Consider the following 24,077-nt stretch of genomic DNA (forward strand, 5'->3'; position numbering starts at 1 on the left):
ATCAACTGCAGAGTGCTCTGCCCTCAGCCCTATCTTATATTTCCTATCTTATTCTCTATTACACCCTTCCCTGAACTCTGGCCAGACTGGCCTGTTTCTCTAACCCAGCACACGGACCTCTTATCTCCATGCCTTTGCCCAGGCTGTTTCGAAGGCCTGTTATGCATTCTCTCCTCTCTTACTGTCTCCCTCCAGCCCCCCCCCCCACGTCCCACTGTTAGTTGTACTTGCCTGCCTGGTCACAGGTCATACCCTCCCCAACTTCAGTGGCTAGAGAAAAACAGGAATAAATCTAGACCCATAACCAGACCTCCCCCCCCTCCACCCATGCTCAAATGGGGTAGCTTGTGCAAGTACATAGGGTAGAGGAACGGCAGACATTCTTCCTGGACCCTGAGCTCGGAGACTGAGGGGATTCCAGGGACAAGAGTGAACAGTGGCTGAAGTTCTGCCCCCCTCCCCAGATCCCCTTCCCTGGCTTCCTGGTCCCACCCAGCTGACTGCCCCTTCCCCAAAGGTCACCACAACAAAAGGCCAGACAGGCTTGTTCTAATCAGGTTTTTAATGAGCTGGGGCAAAAGCCCCCAAGGAAGCACTAGTGGGGGGGAGGGAAAGGGAGGCAGACATAGCACCCAGGCAGGCAAGGTCATATCCCCTCCCTCCACCAGTTTTTGTGGAAAAAAAAAGAGTCCCAGACTCTTTAAATAATCACTATAAAAAAAACTGATGGGAAATCTGGGGGACCAATGATTCCCTTTCCCACCCACTGGTTATAGGGAGTGCCTGGTCCTGTAACACAGGCCTAGGGACACCTCTGCCTGTCACCCCAAGCCCAGACACCTATCACACCCTGACACCGCCAAGGAGTCACATGGTGGTTGCTCTCCCCTCAATTATGTCCTGCCCCCCTGTGGTAGGACATGTAAATACCAACAAGACAGACACACCCCTAACCAGCAGAGTGAGCCCAAGTCTGTCCACCCCCTGCCCCATAACACTTTTGAGAGCTGGTCTTTGAGGGCCAGGGGCTCCCAAGGAACAGTCCGGCTCTGGGGGGCGGGGGAAGGGAGGAGCCCTACAGCCCCCAAAGCCCTTGGCCAGGGCGGGCTTGTAGTCCAGGCTGAAGAGGAGGATGTCTCCAGGAGTGATGGATGGCCCTGTTGCCTTGTTGATGGTGATGGCTGAAGGCTGCTATGCTTGAGCACATAACTCCCCGACCCGCTGCCGGAGGTGGAAGGCAAATTCAAACATGGTGGCGGCCAGGCTCTGGTGAATGAGGTATCGGGGTAGTCGGCCCTAGTTTGGGGGGAAGAGAGTCACTAGACCAGAAGGAGTTAAATGTCTTTCTTGTTCCCCTCCTCCCTCCAGGTTTAGAGAGGGAGAGAGAAGCGGTCCTTGTAAGTCCTCTAGCAGAGGATGCGGAGCCTGGGCTCAGGCAGCATGGGCTGGGGTACCTGGTCACCAGCAGGGGGCCCCTTCTGACCTGACAACAGGGGGAGGGGTTAGGTAGCTCAGGAAGGGGCCAGGCTCTGAGAACACGGTGTTTGTGCAGCCCTGGCTGAAGCCCCATGAACAGCCCCAGAGCTGGGAAGGGGGTGGGATGAAGGAGAAAGAGCACCCCCAGTCTCAGAGGGGTGGGGAAATGGTGTGGAGGGCGGCATAGTGTGCTTCTGTGGGCCGGGGGGTCTGGGCAACATTCACACAGTCCCACTTCTAGGTACCTTGAGATCTGTGTTGAGGACCCAGACAAAGGTGCAGACTCGAGGGTTGTTGGGTGACTTGAGAACAATGAAGCCACCAGGTCCATTCTCACCCCTGGGGAGCAGGCAGGTAAGAGTAAGGCACAGTCTAGGCACCCTGAACAACCCGCCCCCTTCCTTCTTGCCTCATTCCTGAACCTGAGCTGGGGATGAGGGGAGAGGCGGTGAGGTGCTGTGGGGGAGCGCCCAAAGATCCCTAATCCGGGGGTGAACCCAGGAGGCCCTTGGCAGGGGGTGGAGGTGGGAGTCCCCACTCTTGGTTCCTTCACTCAAGCCTAGCTCACCCCCGTCTCTGTTCCTGGGTGACTCAATCCCAGCCCCAAAGGGACAGGCATTCTCGGTGACCCTCCTGTGAGGTCAGGGGCCTCCTCCCATCAGCCTGGCTTTCTGAGGAACCTCAGCAGCAAGACTGCCATAAGGGTTTTATAAGGACAAGGCCCAAGGAAAAACCTTTCTGTCCTCCCTGAGGCAGAGACCCTGGAAGGAGCAGACAGAGTCCAAACATGAGCTGTTTGCTCCCTTGCTGCAGGGACTGAGGTAAGAGAGGGTAACGACTAGGGCTTAATGTGCAGGAGGGGCACCTAAGGAAAACTGGGAGGACAGCCCGCGGAAGATTATGCCTGCCTCTCCTCTCTTCTGGTGGGGTTCTGAGCCTCTTCATAAAGAGGGACAGAGATGCCCAAGACTATGAAGTAGTCCAGCTGAGAACAGGCCTTCCCCCAGACAGATGCTCCTCTTCCTCTAGCCCACCCTGGGTGCCTCATGGCAGTGTCTGTTCTCCCTCTCCTGCCCTCCCCAGGGGGCTGCCAGCTCGAGACTCCACACTCAGGATTCCTGACTTCCCCCAACCACCCCCCTCGCTGCTGGGCTCCAGTAACTGCCCACAGTGACCAGTGGAGAGCACCCAGGGGCATTAAGTGGGTTAGTGGTTTATCAAGTGACGTCCAGAGGATTAGGGAACATAAACATAGGGTGGGGATTGGGGGGCGTTTAAAGGACATTAACACCATACAAGCTGCCCTGAAGTTCCTGCTGAGACACGCCTGTGGACAGAGCCATTCTGTTCAGAGAAGGGACTGGCTGAAAGGACCCTAAGGGCCTTACCTGACATATTTGTGCAATGGGGGCTTGGCAAAGTGGGTGGTAGCGATGCCTGAGGAGAGGTATCTGTCCCTCCGCCTCTCAATTCGCCGGACATTCACAAAGTCCCTGGGAAAATAAAGGAACGGATAAGTTTAAGATCAGGAGGTCACATTCCTGGCTGGCCCCAAGAAAGCAAGGAAGATAATGGCTGGAAGGGGAGCAATCAGAATTGGGGATGGGGTGGTGATGGGACGGGGGGAGGGAGAGAAGGGAGATAGGGGAGGGAGGAGGGGGAAGGGAGAAAATATGAGAATTAGGAAAGTGACTTGATTGGAGAGGGAAGGATAGAATTGGACCAGTCCCTGGTTCCTCCAACTCAGGTTTTACGATTCTGTCCAATAAGGAGGCATTCAGAAGAGAAAGGCAGGGAGGCAGCCTTTACCTGGGCGAAACCACACCTCCTGCAGCCCCTGAAGACACATCATAGGTGATGAGAGTGTTGTCTTCTACTCGATGAAGGATCTGAGGTTCAGGAGACAATCAATTTGACCCTCTACCAACCACGATGTCTGGGCTCAGCATTTCAGTGCTGAGAGGAGGCTGTGGAGGGAGGGATGGGGGTCCCGGCGCCTCTGGCTCCATGGCGGATCCTTCCATTCCTACCCCAGGACTTCAATGCTCCCCTCCACTAATCAGGGGAAACAGGCGAGCAGCCTAAGGTCCCCCCCTGCCGGGGCAAGGTAGGGTGGGGAGAGTTGGGGGTCTGGGGGAGATGGGCTCCCTGGCAGACTGACCTGGCAAGCGTTCACGGTCTTGTTCCACAGGACCATTTTCTCAGGCTGCAGGATGACTTCCTGGTACACCAGCTCTGCTGGACACTGCAGGAACGCCTGATGGGGGAGGCAGAGGTGAGCACGAAGCTTGGTAACCTCCCTCTCAGCCCAGGGGACAAGAAGGGTGAGGCTGGGCTTAAGCAGCCCCTTGGCCTGTCTCTTGATCCCTCCTATGTGTGAACCTCAAAGCCCCCCTAACTTCCTATATACTTTCTTCTTGATAGGATTTCAGAACTGGGAAAGACTTGGGAGGTCATTGAGCCCAATCTATAGCTAAGTGGAAATCCCTGTTACCCCCCCACCCTTCCAACCTCTAAGTGGTCACCCAGTGTCTGCCTGAAAACCTCTAGGGGATGGGAAGCTCACTACCTCCCAAAACAGTCACTTCTAGACAACTCTTATTGTGAGGAAGTTTTCTCTTAAGTAGACTGAAATCTATCTCTCTGCACCATCTACCCACTGATCCTGGCTATGCTTTCTGGGGCCAAGCAGAACAAAGCGAAGCCCCCTTCCACATGACAGCCCCTCAAATATTTGAGTACAGCTAAGGACCCTCTGTGGGGATCCTGTGGGGATCAGATGGTCTCTGGGCCGCTGGCTGGTCTGGCAGGTGCTAGATGCGTGGCAGGTGTGTCTTTGTGGGTGGGGCTGCAACTGGGATCCCCTCTATGACTCCTGTCACCTCTCACCTTGAGGATGAATGTCTTGCCGTGGAAAGGAATTTCAATGGTGTACACTGTGTCCCCATACTCCTGGTGGAGAGAGAGGAGAAAGGAAGTTGGAGAGAGGAGGCAGCAATGAGGGGCAGGGTAGCTGAGGATGATTGTCATGGGGCTGAAAGATGGAAGGGAAGGCAGAGGGGGTCTGGGGTGATGGCAAGGCTGGTTGGGTAAGGAACTGGCAGGGAGAGAGCATCCCTGGCCCAGTGACAAGACCAGCTGGGACCCTCCACAAGAGTCAGCAGAGGATTGCTCTGCCTATTCCTATGACATCAGAGAGGGAAGGGAGGGAAGGCTGGAATCCAATCTGGGGATTACAGAAAGCACCAAGGTCCTCCAAGACCCAAATGGGAGGCAGGGATCTGATTTTCTGGGGCAAGAATTCAGCCTTAACCCAGCAATCCTTTCAGGGCCAGATAGAGCCTTCCAACTCCCCCATCGCTCCCACCTCCCAATGCCAGGGCTAGCTTTGGGCTCACATTATTCTTCTCAAACTTCCAATTCTCCTCTTGAGCCAGGATCTGGTCCACCACCTCCATGGCTTCCTTCCCCTGCTGGATATACTCCCGATCCTAGGACAATCCATGTGTGCATTACTCAAACAGGTGCATACGATGTTTTCCCTCCCCACTCCCTTCCCAGAAGAGGCAGGTGGTAGGCAGAGGAGTAGTGGAGGTGGGGCAGAGAGGAGAAAGGGAGGAAGAAGGCTTAGATCTACCAGGAAGCATAGTTCCCTCTCTCCCAAGCTGTTCCATCTGCCCTCAGCAGTACTCCTCATCCTCCCTCTTGAGGACAGATCCCACCCACCTTGGTTCTCTTCATTTTTTCCCCCCCGTTTCCCCCATTAGACTTCAATGACTACAGAGTCCAGTGATGATACGGAACATGCAACCTCTTTTGTCTGAATCCCTCCCTACTCCTAGCACTGCTCAGGCTGAGAAGGAACAGCCATTTGACTATCAAAATACTTTTGACCCAAGGCCTCTTGTCTAAAGTCCCTTCTTAATCTGTTCCTCTCAAAGACAAGTGACCCTTTCCTTAAGGTCACTGCTCTGGGGGTGCCAGGTCTGGGGTCCTTGGGTAGGGGAATGGCAAATACCTGGCTGGAGATGCCTTTCTTCCCAGCTCCTTCATCATCAGATTCATTATCAGATCCTAAAGAAGCCAAGTGGAGAGAGGGATCAGTGTAATGGGGGGAAGAGGGTTTCCATATGTGTGTATGTGTTGGGGGGGGTACGAATATTCTCCTTTTGGAACCAGATATAAAAGAGGAACACTAAAATTGCCTCCCTTCCTCCTCTAGCCCTCCTGGAGATTGGGTGAGAAGAGAGGTGGCCTTCAGTCATTGGATCCATGTGGAAACAGGAGGGCAGGGGAAGGAAGGGAGGAGAAGCTACATGTCTCACCTGCAAATGACTCTGGAGGAGAATAGAACTGGCCTTCAGACAAGGCCCCAGGGAAGAGCAGGGGGCCCCGGGCAGCAGCAGCTTGGGCAGCCAGGTACCCTGGGGGACAGATCCAAGATGCTTTGTTCCCTTTCCTGGAGTACCCTCCCCATCCTCCCTTCAGTACAGTGCTAGTCCCAAATCTATCCATGGAAAAGCATGTCTCCTGGGATTTACAGAGCTGGCCCGGGGCCCACACTTGTCATATTTTTTTTTTTACCTATCTCAGGCTATGTGGGTGACAGCGACAGGCAAAATGGCAAGTGAAAAAGACTCCAGACAAAAGTCAAACTGGGAGTCTGGCAGCCACAGGTGAGTGGCCATCATCTGAGACACTTGGGAGAAAAATCCCAAGACTTCTCCAGTCATCCCTGGACTTCTCAAGAGCACCAGAAGTATTTCCTCCATTGGCACGGCACTCTTCCCAAGCTTACTCTCTCTCCCACCCACGACACCTTCCCCTGGCCCTGCCAATCACTGGATCATAGAATTTAAAGCAAGGCAGCCTTACAGATAGTCTAGTTGAATCTCCTTATTTAAAGATGAGGAAACTGAGGCCTGGAAATGTAAAATGACTAGGCCAAGATGACCCAGGTAGAAAGGGGCAGAACTAAGCTTCAAGTCCAGGCCTTGTGACTTCAATCTAGGATTCCTCCCAGTCCATTTTGCTTCCTCCTTCTGGAACTCACATCGCTCCTCCTCTGCCTCCTGTGTCAAGACCTTGAAGTCAAAAAACCAGGTCTCCAGCCAGGCGATGACGAAGGAAACGATGGGGAGCACGTAGCCGAAGGCGCCTTTGCTGAGCAGCTGGGGAGAGTCAGCTGGGCTGGGTGAGGGGGTGTACCGCCCCACCCCCAAAGCTCCACCCCTAGGAAGGCCAAACCTGGCCAGCTGTGAGTGTGTGTGAGGATGGGCCCATTCCCTGACCTCAACAGCTCAGGAGCCCTCTGCTTCCTCTCCACAGAGGGAGATGGGCTGGCACTACAGCAGGAGTGACTGAGGTTAGACCTAAGGGAGAACTTCCCAATTATCAAAGTGGCGGGAGCTCCTGAAAGGGACAGGGGACAGAAGAGGAGTTTCCTTCTCTGGAGATCATTGGGACAGAACCCCAACCCCAATTTACCCAGATATGACTACACAAAGAGAAAGGAGGGAGTGAGTCCAGTTGGAGGGAAGCACAGGAGAGCATCCTTTGTCAATCTTCCACCACAGCCCCTAATATAGCACCCGTGACAATAAAGGGCACATTTCCAAGCCTCTTCCTCTCCAAGATTCTCATCCCTTTCCCCATAAATCCCATCTAGGATCACTGACCTGAGAGAGGATGACCTTGACAATGAGGAAGGCACTGGACACAAGTGTGGTAATCTGGCCGGAGCAGGGAGAAAAGAAGCCAGGAGTTCAGGCCCCTCTTCTTCCTGTTCCCCCAATCCCACTCTCCCAATGCCGACGTATTGGGGCCGACGTATTCCATGAAGGGGCCCTCCAACGTCAATTGGGCATAAGTCTTGGCATCTTACCGCAATCACCCACCAGTGTCGAAGCCTCAGCACGGCGTAGCCCATCAGCAGCCCAGAAAACCGAAAGAAGGCTAGAAGCTGGGGGAAGGGGCCATGGGTGGAGGCAATTCAAGAAGCATTCATGGATTAGATGAGCGGGCAACGTGGATCTCAGTCCTGTACTTGGTGTTTCAGGCGACACAGAATCGGACATGGTGCCCATCCCCAACCACCGGGGCTTACACTCAAACTGGAAATGAATCCGTCCCCTTTCTCACTTCCCAGGCTCCTTTACTATCAGCAGGTAAATTTGATTGACTTCATCCCCACATGGGACACATACTTCCTCCAAGCAGCTTTCCCAAATAAATCCTGTCCACTCCAGGAGAGCTCTTAAAGAGCATGCCTCACCCAACCACTGTCTGTTTACATGCTTGGGGGAGGCTCTGTGTGTCTTCCCCAGGAGACTGGGAGATTCCTAGGGGCAGGAGCTAGGTGTTTCCCCCCATTAGACCGAATGAAAGGGTACAAAGGGAGCAGGAGAAGAAAAACCCAGGAAATGATCTGAAAGCCACCAACTGGCTGCTTCCTCCATGCTTGGGTCACTCACAAAAATATCGAAGAAGGAGGTTTTGAAGTTGTAGTTGATGATCTCTTCCTCTAGATTCTTCTTGATGCCCGTCTTTGTCTGCAAGTGGGGAAGACAGAGAAAGACATAGGGAACTGGTTCCCTGAACCCCCACTGCCCTGGGCTACTCGTCCCCCAACCCCGCCATGCTTTCTCTTCTGACAAAAATGTCAATGGGGAAAAGAAACTCGTGGTGTGAGCAGGTTGGTGGCAAATTCTAAATCCTCTCCATGCCCTCTGACATAATATCTAGACCAGGGGTGGGGAACCTGCAGGCTCGAGGCCACATGTGACCTTCTAGGTTCTTGGGTGCAGCCTTTTGACCAAGTCGAGTTTTACAGAACAAATCCTTTTATTAAGGCGATTTGTTCTTTGAAGTTTGGACTCAGGCATAGGGCCATACTTGAGGATCCAGAGGGCCACATGTGACCTTGAGGTTGCAGGTTCCCCACCCTTGACCTAGACCCATATATTTCTGAAGCATGAAGCAGGGTCGTGGACTAGGTAAGCAGTCCTGGACAACTCAGATCCAAGAACTTACGGTTTCAGGGTCACTTAGCTCGAAGGGAGGGGGAGTGGAAGGGGAGTCTGGTGACAGGCTGGGGACTTTGGTTTCCAAGGCAACCCCAACTGGCAGAAGTAAGTTTAAGCAACCTCTGAGTTTGTATGTGTGAGAAATATGTAAGACTGGTGTGGAGACAGAAGAGAGATAGGGATGAAGAGATCTGGAAAGGGCACCCCCCCCCATGAGGATGTAGGAGGTATGATTCTTAGGCCTGGCTTTCATACAGAAGGGCATGGATCGGATCTCAGAGAACACAACATCTGCATAACTTAATATCCCTCCACCTTCCCAGCCAACAATCCATCTAGGGAGTCACAGGGGGCTTGAGGGCAGGGGATGGGGAGAGAAAGGGTGTTGGGTAGTGGTGTCAGACAGAGCCCCAGGTGGTAAATAAGTTGATTAGATTTGCATCTAATGGGGAGAATCCATCACTCTGCCTGGTTGGCCAGGATGAAGGAATAAATGGATGTGTTGTTCTTCTCCCTTATCTCCAACCACATATATGTAGTTTAATATAGTCAGTTTCCCCCTTTCCACTAGGAAAGGACTTTGGGGAGACAGAGCCCTCTCCAATTCTGGCTAAGATAACTGGATTGGAAAGTGAGTGTGAGAGAGGGGGCATATGGAGGGCAACCAAGGAATGACTAGGGCCTGACTGCTTGAGAGTGGCAGAGCCTGGCCACCCACCTTATTCAGAGCAATCCAAATGAGGCTGTTAGTGAAAGGAAGAAGGCAGCTGCCCCCGCCAGCAATGCCCTCTGTGGCAGAATGGACGAAGCAAAGGCCTGGGAGTTAGGATGCCTGAGTTCTAACCAACTTACAAGCTCCATGACCTTGGACAAGTCACTTCACCTAAGTAGGCCTGTTTCCTCTGTAAGTATGAGAGTACGACCTGCCCTGCTCACCTTATAAGGTTGCTGTGAGGTACAAATGAAAGCATGTGTAGAGAGCTTGGCAGAAAACTGCAAAGTGCTATAAGAACTGAAGTTTATTCTCCCACTTCTCTGAATCTTCTTCCTTCTCAAACTCACAAACTAGGACTGCTCCCTGGACTCTGTCCTCAGCCCTCTCTGCATGCTGACCCCTCAGAGAAATCATTTTATTTTCTGTTTTACTTATTTACCATCTCCGTGCTGATGATAGGTCTGAAATAAGAGGACCTGGGTTCTGATCCTGGCCCTGCCATTAACTAACCTGTGACCTCTGAGGAACCAACTTGTCTTCTGGGGGCTTCAGCACCCTCCCCTGTAGCATCAGGGAACTGGCCTCTAGCGTCCCCAAAGTTTCTTCGAACTTCCCAACTCCTAAATCTCTGTCTCTAATCTTGACCTGTCCCCAGACTTGGGGACTGTAGGACCCTGCCCTCCTAGGTCATTCTGCTTCCAGGCTCACCTTTGGAAAATCCAGACCATCCACCCTTGCCAGACTAATGTTACTAAAGCACAGCTCTCAGCAAACTGGCCTGTGTTCAAACACCTCCCTGCTGCCTCCAAGATCTCTCTAAATTACTCCGTTTGGTCCTTACAGCTCTTTACAATCTGGTCCCAACCTATCTTTCCAGTTTCATCTAACCTAACTCTAGCCTATTACGCAAATAATCAAAAATTACTCTATTTGTTGTCTGCCAGACATAGCATGTCCACTCCTGACTTCCCATCTTATCACCCTTCTCCCTCTACCTGAAATGCTTGGCCCCTTCTTCTGCCTGGTGAAGACCTGTCCATCTTTCACAGACCAGCTTCCTCTGGGAAGCCTTTCCCAGCCTACCCTCGCCCATGGGGATCTCTATTGTCTGGGCCACACACTTCACCTCTCCTAGACTGGCTCCCAGTGAAAGTTCTCTTTGTAATTAATGTATGTAAAGAATGGCCGGGACTCCGGCGTGTACCTGTCTGTGTATATGCTGTGTTCCCAGAGCCTAGCACATACAGAGGGCACTCTGTAAATGTCTGTTGAAGGCGGTGGTCACTATGAAAATGAACTGAGTTTAGCCCATCCCTCTGCCTCGGGGAGGATGGAGTCTAACCAAATCTATACTGATGGAGGTTTCCCTGGGGAGATGGATGAGGATTACTGCAGAAAGGGGTGGGAAGAAGAGGAGCACAGAATTGGATTTTAGAGTCAGGGAACCAAAGAACCATAGAAGAACTGAACTGAAGGGGCCTCAGAGATCTGACACCCTCATTTTACAAGGGAGGAAACCAAGGCAGAAAGAATGATATGCACAAGAGGGCACAGGCAATTTCTAGACTGCTCACCTCCTGGTCCAGTATTCGCTATGCTACATCACCCTTTTACTTTCTAAGATATTTTGCCTATGATCTTTCATTTTATCATTAAGCGTTCCTTGGCAGGCGGGGGGGGGGGGGGGGGGGGGGGGGGGGGGGGGTTGGCAGGGTAAGATCTCTCACTGTTGACAGATTAAGATCCAGAGACTCCAAGGTCACACAGAAAATTGTCAACTAGATCAGAATTCAAATCTAGAATCAAAGAACATTAGAGATGGAACATGGGGAGGGAGGGGATTGACAGTCTCCACTTCTATCCTGCCCCTATTTTAAAGAGGGCGAGCTGAAGCCTAAAGAGGTATGTCTGTCCCAGGGCCTAGGCACCCCCACGCACATTCAGTTCGATGATCCAGAGCAGAGCGATGAAAAGCAGGTCGAAGGTGACGAAGAGGCAGAAGGTCCGGCGGACATCTGAAATGGCCCTGCGCTTCTCTGGGAGGGGCGGGAAGAAGGGTGGCTGGAAGCTCTGGCTTCTGGGCAGTGAGGTGCTCAAGGAGGCCACAGCTGGAAGACTTTGCTCCAAGTCCCTTGACGAGTTGACAGGCAGCTTGGTCATCCTGGTGGGACTTCCTCCCCCCTCACCGAAGGGGAGGGAGAGCTTTCAGCAATGTATCTGTGAACATAAATGGGGGAGATGCTAGAAAGAGCAAGACTGATCTACTGGGGTGGGCGGTGATTGGGATCCAAATCTGGGGCCTTGGCACCTGTTGATTCCTCAATTAAATAGCCCCAAGCTCTATTCCCTCTGTACCCAACAACCCTTCCCCCACAGTGGCTCAGCAGACCCCCTCCCTCCACTGTAGTCTTCTAGAGACAACAAACACACAGTCCCCCCCTCCCCCACCAATTCACAGCAACTGCGTAATTATCAGATCGCAGAGTCCCTAGAATTTTAGAATCTTTTTTTTTTCTTAGTAAACTCTATTGGCCCACACCCATCCTCACCCCCACTGTTGTCCCTTGGGATCTGAGCTTCGTCCTCTCCATACCTACCATCCCCAATCCCTTCCTGAGGCACTCCCAAGAGTCCAGTCCAGCCCAACAATGGCTGGGCCGTTGTGCTCTGCCAACAGCCTGCCCCCCCCCCTCCAGGAGGAGGGAGTCCAAGCTCTGTTCTTTGTTTGCTGAGAACAAAGCCAGGATCCCTTCCCCCCCCCCTCCTAGCAACTCTAGGGGTGGGGTGGAGATGGGGATTGGAGGCGGGAGGACACTTCTCAGAGAATTCTTTAATTCTTTATGTGAGTGAAAATCATCACAAGTGCAGGACCAGCTTGCTAACATGTGGTGGTGAGGGTAGAAGTGGGAGATAACCACTGCCTCCTTCCCCACTACCCACAGTTGTTTCCCTGATTCTCAAACAGGGAGGAAGGAGATGGAGACAGCACACACATCCCCCAAGATCTAGCCTGTGAAACATCAAGGGTGTGGGACATGGCTTACCAGGGAGCCCCCAATCCAAGGCACTGATAATATCACCAACATTTTCTTAGCGCTTCATATTTTCCAAGCATTCTCACATACAGTATTGCATTGTGAGGAAGGCAATGATGGCTCACATTTATGTAACACTTTTATGTTTGCAAATGGTTTTACTCCTTTGATTATCTCCTTAGAGCCACATGGCAGCTCTGTAAGGTAGGGACCATTATTACCTCCATTTTATAAGGGAGGAAACTGAGTTGACAGAGGTGAAAAGACCTGTCCTGTCACACAGCTGTTAAGCATCTGGAGGGAGGGGGATTCAAGCCCAGGTCTTCTTGATTCCAGATCCAGCATTCCATCTGCTCTGCCCCAATGCCTCTTGGGTACTATTACCCCCATTTTGCAGATTTGGAACCTGAGACTTGGACAGATTGAATCATCAGCTCAATATCTAGCTTCTGGCTTGACCCAGAGTGTCTATGACACAGATGGGGAACCTGTGGCCTAGAAAGCCACATGTGGCCTCAAGACTGCAGGTTCCCCACCCCTAGTCTATGATCTTCTTAGAGATTCCAGAATGCAATGAGGCCTCAGACTTGGACCCTGACACCTCCAGAAAGAAGCCTGAGGCTCCTCTCCCTTTGTCGAGTGCACAAACAGGGATGGTTAAGGGGGCTATAGAGGGGGAAGCTCAAACAAAGACTGAGGGGTGCTGGGATTCAATTCAAATAATGCTCTGTGGTGAGTGGTCAGTCCAGAAAGACATGCTACAACCTCTTCTCTCCATTTCTCCCTCACTTTTCCTGAAACCATCTCTGTTCCACCTCATTTCCAAAGGGATGGAGTCTGATGAATTACAAGTCAAGGATTACAATGACCACATCGAGGATCTCCTTGTAGGAGAAGAGGAAAACTCTGGCTTTTCTGCTCCTGATCTCAGGGTGCAAGATCCACACAAACTTATTCTAAAAGCTCATTCATCCTCAGGGCCACTCGACGTAGGTGAGGTGAGAATGGAGAGACAAGCAACTGGCCTGCTACCTGGGGTTAATTAAGGGTCTGTTTCTCCCCTTTCTCTACCATATCCCTGGATTTCCCTCACCCTCAATAATCAATCATGTGATATTGGGTCGGGTAGGGGGTGAGAGTGGGGTGGACTTTGGAGAAGTGGGTTTGTCTGTACCCTGGTCTCTGAGCAAGACCACACCTAACTCTGCCCCAGCCAGTAAGAGTGATTCTGCTCTTAAAAGATCTCAGATTTCTTTTCTTTTTTTTTTTAAAAGGCAATTGGGGTTAAGTGACTTGCCCAGGGTCACACAGCTACTAAATGTCAAGTGTTTGGTCTGAGGCCGGATTTGAACTCAGCTCCCCCCGACTTCAGGGCCGGTTCTCTATCCACAGAGCCACCTAGCTGTCCTAAGATCTCAGATTTTAAAAGCCACTGAAGCTCTGCCAAGGTAATCAGGGGAACTGTATGGCATCCCAAGTCCCTCAGAAAAACCCATAAGCTGGAAGCCAACTCCTCCTCCTATCCGCCTTTCCAAACATCTCTTTGCATTAAGGGCAAGCTCAACCTATATACATGGGGCAGCATTGGGGGGAGTGGGAGTAGGCAAAAGAGAGTCATGCTGTCAGGATGTATGTGTTCCTGTGGCTTCTAAGAATGGGACCCAAGAGTCCTGTCCCCAAGGGAGAACAAGGGGAACATCTGTGCCCCGATCAATAATGCTTCTCTCGGGGCAGCTAGGTGGCATAGTGGATAGAGCACCAGCCCTGGATTCAGGAGGACCTGAGTTCAAATCTGACCTCAGACACATAACACTTACTAGCTGAGCGACCCTGAGCAAGTCACTTAACTCCACTGCTTAGCCAAAAAAAAAAAAAACAGAAAGAAAGAAAGAAAGAAAAAGAATAAAGCTTCTCTCCACTGACAGAGAAAGCATCCCAGGGGGTGATTTCATCCTGAGCTAGGGTTCCATCATCCATGGGGCTGTCCCAATTCCTTACTATGGGGAGGGGTATGTGTGTATGCAACAGCTAAGATGGAAGACATGGTGACAAGCAATGACGACAGGCCCCCCCAACATCCAACGGCAGCAGGCAGCATTAGAACACTGGTAAATGCCCATCCCTCACTTCCTGTAAAAGAGGAAGCTCCAGGGTTCATGACATTTCCTAACATCTCTCTTTGTCTTCACTCAAGTCTGCCTCTCCTTTCTATTTCCTTCATGTCTCTCCTCCCATCATGCCTCCTCTTCTCATAGTGTTTCTCTTCATCTGTCTCCTTCCTCTCCTCCCTCTCTCCTCCTTCGTCTGTGTGTTCCCTCCCTAAGTATGTCTGTCTCCTCTTTTTCTGTCTATCTCCACTGTCTCCATGTTTTTTTCTTCTATCTCTAAGTTTCTCCTCTAAACTAACTCTAAGTCTCTCTTTCTCTGCATGTCTCCTTCCTAAGTCAGTCTTTCTTCCTCATTTCTCCTTCCCTCCCCCTCCCTTCAAGAGTAAATACAAGTGACAACAGCTTGGCCATGAGATAGTACAGCATTGACACTCATTCACACCCCCAGATAAACCCAGGAGAATGGAGACACAAACAGGGGGTAGTGGGGAGGTAGCGGGGAGGATGTCAGAGAAAAGATTGGAGGAAAAAAATGCAAGCAAGCTGGAGAACCAAATATTGTGCCTAAAAAAATGCAGAAAGAATGGGGGGGTGGGGAGGGCCTGCCAAAAGTCAGAGAAAGGAGTCTCTATCATTTCAAGGCCCCGACTCCCTTTCTTGAGTCTTGAGTTCCAATCTTTTCAGGAAGGCAGAGACCTGGCTTGGGACTCAGGAAATCTGGGTTCTTCAGAAGATTACGGTTCTAGTTCGGATTCTGTCACTAATTAGCTATGTCCTTAGGTATGTCATCCCTCCTTTGTAAACTAAGAGGTTTGGACACTAAGGATCCTACCAGCCCTGACATTTTAGGGTTCTCTGAAGTCAAGAAAAACTGAATTCTCAGTCTGCAACAGAGCTCATAGATCCCTAAGGCTTCCTTCTGGCCTACTCTACTCTCTCCACTAGGGCAAGGAAGGCAGGAAAAAGAAAGACAGCAAGGGCAGCAGCTGGCAGGGCCAACCCATTAACTGCTGTCTTTGCTCTATTATTGGGGCACTCCTTAGAATTTTAATATAAGTTGCCCCAATTTGTTACACAGGCAGCTCAGTGGGCACAAGTCTAGTTTCTGCAGCAGCCTTCTTAGCTCAATCTGTGTTTTCACACGTGAACAGAGGAAAGGGAAAGGGGGAGTGCTGGGGTGCTAGAGACAGCCTTGCTCACCCCCTCTGCATAGCAGTAAGCTCTCTGGCCCCCAGCTCAGCCAGCCTGCTGCTAATGTCCCTGTGACAGTCTCTGGTACAAGCCTGCCACCCCTCCCCAGCACTGGCAGAGGTGTTATAAAACGAATTGCAGGGCGTGAACAAGTCCGCCTGGGATGGCTACAGATTTGACACTCAATTTGTTAGCAGGAATTGAGCTGCTAAGGCAAGAAGGGGGAGTGTTTGAAGTTTTAACATCCTAGGGTGGAGAGAAAAGCAATGGAGTCAGAGGAGCTGGGTTCAAATTCTGCTTTTGATATCTGCAACCTCAGGCAAGTCACTTAACCTTCTTGGGCCTCAGTACTCTCATGTGAAAAATGAAAGGTTTGAACTGAGGTCCCTCCCAGCTTGAGATCTATGTTCCCATGAATTTCAGACTCATAGAATGTTAGAGGTGGAAGGGGCCAAGGGGCTTATCTTGGCCAAGGATTATCAAATTTTTTTAAAATCACAGGCCCCTTTTGGCAGTCTGGTGGAGCCTATGGATCCCATTGGATCCCTTCTAACAATAACATTTTGAAATTCACAAAATGGGGGCAGCTAGTTAGCACAGTGGATAGAGCACTGGCCCTGGAGTCAGGAGAAACTGAGTTCAAATCTGAACTCAGAAACATAACACTCACTGTGTGATTCTGAGCAAGTCACTTAACCCCAATTGCCTCATCAAAAAAAAAAAAAAAGAAAAAAGGAAAAAAGAAAAGAAATTCACAAAATAAAATATATGGAATTGCAAAGAAAAATCAATTGCTTTGAAATAAAGATGTACTTCCTCCTCACCCCCATATGAGTTCGTGGACCCAATGATGGGAGGCCACTGACCCCTAGGTCAGGAACCCCTGATGGAGGCTAATTCTCTCAATTGACAGAGGAAGAGCAGTGAAGTCTGAGCCAAGCTTGACAGACAGCTAGCTTTCACCAGAGAGAGATGAGAAGTCACAGAAAAACAGAAACCATTCTCTTCCCTCTCTCCCTAGGAAAAGCTCAAACCTGGTTCAAGATGCAAGAGTATAGGCAGAATCCCTCATACAGGGCTTTTAATAAGAGATTTCTGGGTGGGAGGTAAACAGCAGGGTGCCCAGAGAGGGGCAGGGGAGATCTCGCTGCAGCACTCCCTATTCTGCTTGTCAGAAGCTCCTAACCTAGCCCTTCCCTGCTCCCATCAGGTAAGCCGTTCTGATCATTCTCCCCCATCTTTGCCTACAGTGTGATTCCACCCTGACACACACCAGACCAGCTGACTTGTCACAACTGTCCTCTGAAGCCACAAAGAGCCTGCCTGACCCCTGAAGGGGAAGTTTCTCCTAGAGGAGGAAGTGAGCTGGTATGGGGGCCCAGGGCATTTCCATGCCCATCCATCTGGTCTACAGCCCTCTTCCTGGACAAGGGCAAGAGTGAATATAACTAGGTAGTCTGCGTTACACTTCTATAGTACTTTAAATTTCTCTTTTTCTGATAATAATTCTGCAAGGTAGGAGCACTATCCTCATATTACAAATAAGGAACCTGACAGAGAGGTTAAGTGATTTGTCCAAGATCACACAGCTACCCTTAGGTCAGAGTGGGGATTCAAACTCAGTCCTGTCCTAACTTGGAGTCCTATGCTCTTTCTACTACACCATGCTGCCCTTACATAGGGCAATGATGCCTGGGAAAGACAGAAGTCAGGGATGTCCTGGGTTGTGGATTCATGACCTTCGGTGCCTAGTTTTGATCTCTGGGCTCTGGCCCTCACTAAGCTTTCTCCAACTAGCTGGATAAGGGCTGGAGGCTGCAGGGGAAGAGTGTCTTTACTGCATCACCCTCTCCTTTGCGGAGAAGGGAAGGAGCACCCAAAAAATTCACTATACCCAGCTCTCCAAGAGGCTTGAGAACAAATTCAGTCAAGTCTTAGAAGGAGCAGCCTGACTCCAATGACCCAGGCTCCTCCTTCTGTGTGCTTCCCTCCCTGTGGGGAGTTGGGGGAGTCAGAGCCACATATATTTTATGAGCGCCTACCCCCAACCCCTGCCATCCCATTAATATTTTTAGCAGTTATTAGCAGCTGATTTAGCACGAGTCAGCACAGGCCCCTGGCTCACACCCTAAGTCAGCCTGCCCCCCCCTCCAAAAAAAACCATACATGCTCTCTGAAGTCACACCTCAGACCCGCTCTCATATAATGTAGCGACAGTCCAAAATGTCAGGCACTTCCACCCCCCCACCCTGCCTCAGCTGGCTATAGATTTCAAGTTTTGTCTCACAGGCTAATCACCCAGTCCTTTACTCATTGAAAGCTCCTCTTTTTTCTAATGTTTCCACCAGCACATCCTCAAGCCAACCAATTTCCCCTGGGTCCCCCACACTGAGAAAGAGGCTGAACTAAAGCCCTCCCTCCAGGGGTCCTGATCAGCCAGCTACTCCACGCTTGGTGGGGGCTGAGGTTCCCACAATCCACAGGGATGAAGAAGATCCACCAGTGACCAGGCTACTTTGTTTCTTAACCACTTTGCTCCCACAGTCCCCCCCACCCCAACACATACAACGGAGCTATACTGAGGAGCTTTGCTCTTTCTGTTTCATTTCAACATAACCCTGGGACAAAGAGGAAAGGGGCTTGAGGCTGGAGAAGCCACACCCTAAAAAATAGTGCCCCCTGCCTCCAATAATAAAAAGGAGGTGAGATAAAGAGACATCATTGACACCCAGCATGGATGAGGTTGCTGGGGGCCTTTCTCTTCCCCATGGTGCTCGCCCTGACCCTATACATAGCCCACACTGCTTCATGAGGGCAGTGATGGTTGGCAAAGCAAATGGGATACAGCTGAGGACATCTAAGACAGGCCATTCTCCTGGGAAACAGGCAGAACAAGGAAATTGATATGATTCCATGGGAGGGGGTCAGTTTACACTGGAAAACTGTACTGCAAATGCACACAGAGTTCACTTTTTATAGCCATCCTGATCTGACTGTAATCTCCACCTGGACAGGGGAACCACGAGAGAGTCTCTTCAATCTGGTCAGGTGAAAACAGGCTAGTAGTGGAGGTTTTTCTTGGCTTTACTCCTGAGGCCCAGAGAGCTCCCAGGTGTCAGGGACCAATGCTGGGCTGGGGTGCTAATGGGGAAAAGATCTATCGCACTTGCCCCAAAGTTTCAAAAATGAAACTGAGGATGGGAATGGCTAGGCAGCAGGATACCTTTGCCCCCTCCATCAACTCAACACCAAGGCCGGTTTCGGGAAAACTTCGTTGCTCCATCTGGTTCCTCAGAGGGTCCTGCCCTGTCCTGTTTGAGACAAACACTTTCCCCTTTAGGCTATCTTCTACAGATCAGAAGCAGTTAGGGGTGGAGAGGGAAGCTACCAACTTTTGATGGAGCCAATCTCATCTTCCCACTGCCCAGGCTTCTCTGGAGAATCTAAAATCCTCCCCATCTTGTAGCGGAGCAATCACCTGTCACCAGACCTCCTTTTGTGTCTGAGGAAGGCAGCTTTCAAGACTGAACAGGTCATAAAGTTGATTTTGGACTGCACTGCTGCATCTAATTTTAACAAGGGGACAAAGAAATTCATGCCACCTATTCCTTTTTTTCTTTTTGGCTAAGCAATGGGGTTAAGTGACTTGCCCAGGGTCACACAGCCAGTAAGTGTCAAGTGTCTGGTGTGAGACTGAATTTGAACTCAGGTCCTCCTGACTCCAGGGCCGGTGCTCTATCCACTGCACCACCTAGCTGCCCCCATGCCACCTATTCCCAGGAAAGCTGCCTCCTGCCTCTTCCCCCCAACTGAGGGAGGGCAGAGGGCTCATTCCAGTAAGCAGGAGATTACTAGAAAAGTGAAAGGATGGGAGTGGAGAGGCAGGAAAGACAAGGGGGCATCAGAGATACCAAAAGCTGAAACCCTTGTTCATTTTTCTCTCTCAGCTGTGTTTGGAAAGTGCAAGCTGGAAAAGAAAAATAAGAACGGAAACCAGATCTGAGGATCTGGTTCCCTCATCAATAGCCCAGCCCCTACTGAAGGTATGTGAATGAGAGTTAAGTACCAAGTACCCTAGCCCAGCATTGGTCCCTGGCATCTGGTAGCTATCTGGGCTTCAGAGGTGAGGCTGAGAGGAGCCTGTCAAATTCCTCTACAAGGTCAGCACCTCCTCCCCCAAATCAGGAAGGATTTTAGCTTTTCTTGAGAAGTTTAGGCAGCAGAAAGGGAAAGCTGGGCTCCCTCAAAGGTTGGGAGTTTCCTCTCCACTACATCCCTGTGAACCTATTCCTGCTCCTGGACCGGTAAGTAGGTAAGGCTTTCCCCCTCCCCCAAATATCAGCTGTCTGAGTTCGTTAATTCAGTTGGTTAAACATACTACTAATGAGGCCAAGGTCCTGGGTTTCTTTGCCCTAAGGGCCAAATCCTTTCACACAGGGTCAAAATGTTCTAAGGAAGTTGCCCAGGGTCAAAGACCTCCCAAATGTGTACCATGGGCCACCAACATGGGGAACCAAATGATGACATGTGGCTGACTGAGCAGAGGGAAAGGGAAAGAGCCCTAGTTTTGAAGTCAGCACACCTGAGATAGAATTCTAGCCCCTATTAGCGGCATGCCCCTTGACAAATCCCTTCATATCCCCCAGTCTCAATTTCCCCATCTATTAAAATGGAGATAACTACTAGAGAAACAACTCAAAGCATCTATGCTTCTCAGGGATGTATGTCAAGGGTATTACTTTCCTACAGAAAGGACTGCATTTTTGACACTGAAACACAATTTCATTGAGGTCCCAGCTCCTTGTTACTGGCTCCTCCCTGAAGGTTTCCCTTTTACCTGTAGCTCCAAGACAAACTAGGCTGGGTCCTTAAGCAGCTTCTCCACCTGAATGCCCATGAGGTGAAGGAACTCTGAGAGTCCTGTAGATGGTCACGTTATTCTGGAATACCATTCCAACTCAACCTCATTCACACTGATTCCTCCTCTGGGGTTGCATAACTCTCTGAAGTAAAATGGCTGCTGGGACAAATGTCCAAGAACTCAGGCTACGGGTGCACCCTGATTTCTTGGAAAAGGAGTAACAAGGCATGCATGTCTCCTGCTGCTCTGCAGTCTAGGGGATACCATTTCTCCATGCTCCTGTTCCGTGGCTGGTAGAAGCAGACAACTTCCAGCTACTTACCATGTGAAAAAACAAGTCCTTAACCTCTTCAGGACTTGTTCACAGCCTTGATTTCCTCCTTTATAAAATGAGAGGGTTGAACTAAACCTAAGGTCCTTTCCAGGTCCTTCCTTTTCCATAAGTCCTATGAGGTGAGATAATTAAGGAATAATATTTCTGAGAATCCTGGGTTGTGCACAAGAGAGGTTGGGGGTCAAGAAGTTAATGGTCTCCAACCTAGGTTCCAACCTCACTGGTCTGCTAGGTTTCCAGTGAGGTAATTTAAGGATTTTGAGAAAAGATCATTAATCCAAGGTGGGGAAAAGGAAGCTGCTGAACCTTGTTGCTGCTTTAGTCCTCCCCATTACCCAGATGGGTCCCACCTACATCAAGCTTAGGGATACAACAATCATGACACGCCCCCCAACCCATACACACAGATCTTTCTGTTTAACCCTATTCTAACACCATAAGGTGGAGCGTGGGGGAAGGTGTCCCTGAGATTCCTTAACTGGAAGTAGGGGAGGATGATGGCTCTCTAACCTAGGTTCCAATGACACTGCTCTGCAGGTGTGTGTGTCTGGCAGAGTTATAGGTGATAAAAGCACTAGGGCAGCAGGAGAGTTGGGGCTGGGGAGATCACTGATGATGGAGCCTTGTTGCTGCCTTACGGAACGTTACACTTCCTAACCCCCAAATGCACAAGCCCCTGAACCAGGAACCCCTACCCCTGGAAGTCCTGAGAGTCCAGGATGCCCTATGACAGTCCTGAGACTCCTGGGCTGGGAGGGGGCCTGAAGTTACAGGTGACTTAAGGAGTGAGTGGGGGGCGGAAGGGGGTCCCAAGTGGGAGAGGAGGTGTGGAGGAAAGGAAAGTTTGCTGAGCCCCAAGCCCACATCTATTCTCCCAATACCCCCTTCTCTTCAGGGTGCAGAGCTCCAAACCTCATACACAGACCCGCCCCCTCCCCCCCGCACATACCGGGACGGGGGACCCCTGGGACAGGAAGGTGTCAACAACTCGGGGGGGGGGGGGGGGGGGGGGGGGGGGGGGGAAAAAAAACCCCCCCAACTTGTCACCACAGTGCCCAGTCCCGGTATGATTGCCCCCTCCCCTCTCCCCCCGTAGAATCCTAGGTGGGTGGGATGGGGGGGCAACTTCCCTCCACCTACGGGATGGCGCACGCGCGGAAGGAAACCCCCCCCCCCTTCCCAGGCTCCAGGAGGACAAGAGAGAGACAGAGTGGGCAAGAGCCGGAACCTGGGACGCAGAGGGGTGAAGGCAGGGACGGAAGGAGGGAGCGCGGACACCAGGCCGGAAGTAGGGGGTAGCAGGCCCAATGGAACATCTCCACCCGCACATCACTTACCTTGGTCCTGTTCTCTTCCTCAGAGCCCGCTGGCTCCATGATGCCTGCGGCTCCGGCCCTTCCTTCTCCTCCAGTTCCCGGTTGTCCGGTCCCGGCAACGGACCAGACCGGAAGTCACTAGTCTTACTGGAATCGCTTCTTCCGGGGTTGAGCCCGCCCCAGGGTCCCAGGGCACCCGCTGTAATCCTCGCTAGGTCCCGCCCCTTCTGCAATGCCCCTCCCTCTTGTGCTCAGGTCCTGCCCCCGCTTCCACCCCTTGCTCCAGGCTAGCCTCAGAACTGGGAGGCTTGGGCTAACGGCTATTTACAAGTTAATGTTAGGAAAGCCTTCCCTTCTGCCCAGAGTGGGGACACACCAGAATAAGGGTATGGCAAGAACAGAGGGGATGCTGAGAACTTTCTTCCCTCTAAGTAGTGATCTCCAAAGTGGGGGCCAGAGTCCCCCCCCCCGTGGGCGGGTGCATGGTCTATGGACGATAGAGGATGGGAAGATGGGTCGCGTCCCACCCTCCAGGAGATAGCCAATCCCGGGGCTTGTCTCTATCACAAGCCACGCCCCTCCCCTGCACCCCTACCAAAGTTAGTTATAACCCACCCCCAAAGGAGGCGCTTACAGTAAGTAGCTGCTGGGTAGGTGCCCCTCGGAAAATCCCAGCCTACCCACTAAGGGGAAAAAAAAATGTACAGACCCCTCCTCTAACTGCTCTAAGGAACCAACCATTTAACAAAGATATTTGTTGTAGGACAGAGAACTGCCAGGTCCCAGTGCAAAGCCAAAGGTTAGCTAAGACCCAGTTCCTACTCACATAGAACTTATAAATCTAATAAGAGAATAAGACACCAACATAGATAACTAACTGTGTTATTTAAGTCATGTCAGGATGGAAGATGGGGGAAGCTTCTTGAAGAAGGTGCCATTTGAATTGTACGTTAAAGGATGGGTGAGGAAAGAAAGGGAACACAGTCCTAGAGCAAAACAACAGAGGTGAGAGAGATTACTTTAAGTGGGCAGAGAGTTGTTCCAATGAGAGGCAGTGGCATGAGTGCTGAGTTTGGAGTCAGGAGACCTTGGTTTGGCTGTGGGCAGCTAGGTGGTACAGAGGACAGAGTGCTGCATCTGGAGTTAGGAGGATCTGAGTTCAAATGTGGGCCCAGATACTTACTAGTTGTGTGACCCTGGGTAAGTCATGTAACTACTGTTTGTCTCAGTTTCATCACTTGTAAAATGAGGATGATAATAACAGCATCTCCTCAGGGTTGTTGTGAGGATCAAATGGGATAATAATTATAAAGGGTTTAGCAGATTGCCTGGCACATAGTAAGCACTATATAAATGTTAGCTATTATTATTTCTACTTCTGACCTTGGATCACTTAAGCTCTCTGGGCCTCATTTTTCTCATCTGTAAATTAAGGTTGGACTAGATGATGTTTTATATCCCTTCCATCTTTAAATTTAAGCACCATTCTGTATAGTCCCAAACATAGTCTGACTTAATTCTGTAAGAGTAAAAGTAATACGAGATACACTATTGGTATGACTGTGGGTAAGTCACTTAACCCTGTTTACGTTAGTTCCTCATCTGTGAAATGAGCTGGAGAAGGAAATGGCAAACCACTCCAGTATCTTTGCCAAGAAAACCCCAAATGGGGTCACAGAAGAGTTGGAGATGACTAAGCAGCAAAATATGAGATGAGCCTGATTGTGAAATGCCTTGAATGCCTGGAATGCAAAGAAGTCTAGACTTCACTCTGGAGGCAATAGGGATCCAGTGAAGATTTTTCAAAGAGGGTAAGCATGAGCACTTTTTATGAATAACAAAGATTATTCTGGCAGGGGTTTACTGAGAAGTAGAATTGACTTAGTAACTCATTGGATATGAGAGATATCAGAGATAACCCCATGGTTTTAGACATGGAGTCAAATATAATGAGTTTGGGTTGGGGTATGTTCAATTTGAGCTTCTAGTAGGAAATTCATGTAGAGCTATCCTGTT

The 24,077-nt window shown here is 50.7% G+C and overlaps 1 protein-coding gene and 1 long non-coding RNA gene across 3 annotated transcripts; one reads left to right on the forward strand and one right to left on the reverse strand.

Moving 5' to 3' along the window:
• Window positions 1-544: 544 nt before the first annotated feature.
• STARD3 (StAR related lipid transfer domain containing 3) lies at window positions 545-22,263 on the reverse strand. Of its 2 annotated transcripts, XM_027872892.1 has the most exons (15): window positions 22,083-22,263; window positions 11,155-11,433; window positions 7,950-8,027; window positions 7,361-7,438; window positions 7,155-7,208; window positions 6,530-6,647; window positions 5,802-5,900; window positions 5,495-5,550; window positions 4,875-4,967; window positions 4,366-4,428; window positions 3,638-3,733; window positions 3,286-3,365; window positions 2,865-2,969; window positions 1,722-1,815; window positions 545-1,296 (listed from the first exon to the last, which is right to left on the reverse strand). In XM_027872892.1, exons 2-15 carry the CDS (start codon window positions 11,374-11,376, stop codon window positions 1,192-1,194), a joined length of 1,341 nt encoding a protein of 446 aa, XP_027728693.1. In that variant the 5' UTR covers window positions 11,377-11,433; window positions 22,083-22,263; the 3' UTR covers window positions 545-1,191. The 2 variants fall into 2 exon arrangements, with proteins under 2 accessions (XP_027728693.1, XP_027728694.1); XM_027872893.1 differs by lacking the exons at window positions 7,950-8,027; window positions 11,155-11,433; window positions 22,083-22,263 and having other exon boundaries at window positions 7,374-7,943.
• On the forward strand, window positions 3,666-6,558 carry LOC114050866. Its single transcript, XR_003570094.1, has 3 exons — window positions 3,666-3,751; window positions 6,070-6,152; window positions 6,468-6,558. It is a non-coding gene; the product is annotated as an uncharacterized LOC114050866 (long non-coding RNA).
• Window positions 22,264-24,077: the final 1,814 nt, after the last annotated feature.

This window comes from Vombatus ursinus, unplaced genomic scaffold, assembly GCF_900497805.2.
Source record: "Vombatus ursinus unplaced genomic scaffold, bare-nosed wombat genome assembly UNPS02014801.1, whole genome shotgun sequence".
Classification (NCBI taxonomy): domain Eukaryota; kingdom Metazoa; phylum Chordata; class Mammalia; order Diprotodontia; family Vombatidae; genus Vombatus; species Vombatus ursinus.

Excerpts from the sequence above, each read along its gene's own strand:
- STARD3 (XM_027872892.1), bottom strand. The coding sequence starts at position 11,376 with ATGACCAAGCTGCCTGTCAACTCGTCAAGGGACTTGGAGCAAAGTCTT. Across the intron at positions 3,734-4,365 it reads GCAAGACATTCATCCTCAAG|GCGTTCCTGCAGTGTCCAGC; the intron begins GTGAGAGGTGAC and ends CTCCCCCATCAG. Across the intron at positions 3,366-3,637 it reads AGACCGTGAACGCTTGCCAG|ATCCTTCATCGAGTAGAAGA; the intron begins GTCAGTCTGCCA and ends CCTGAACCTCAG.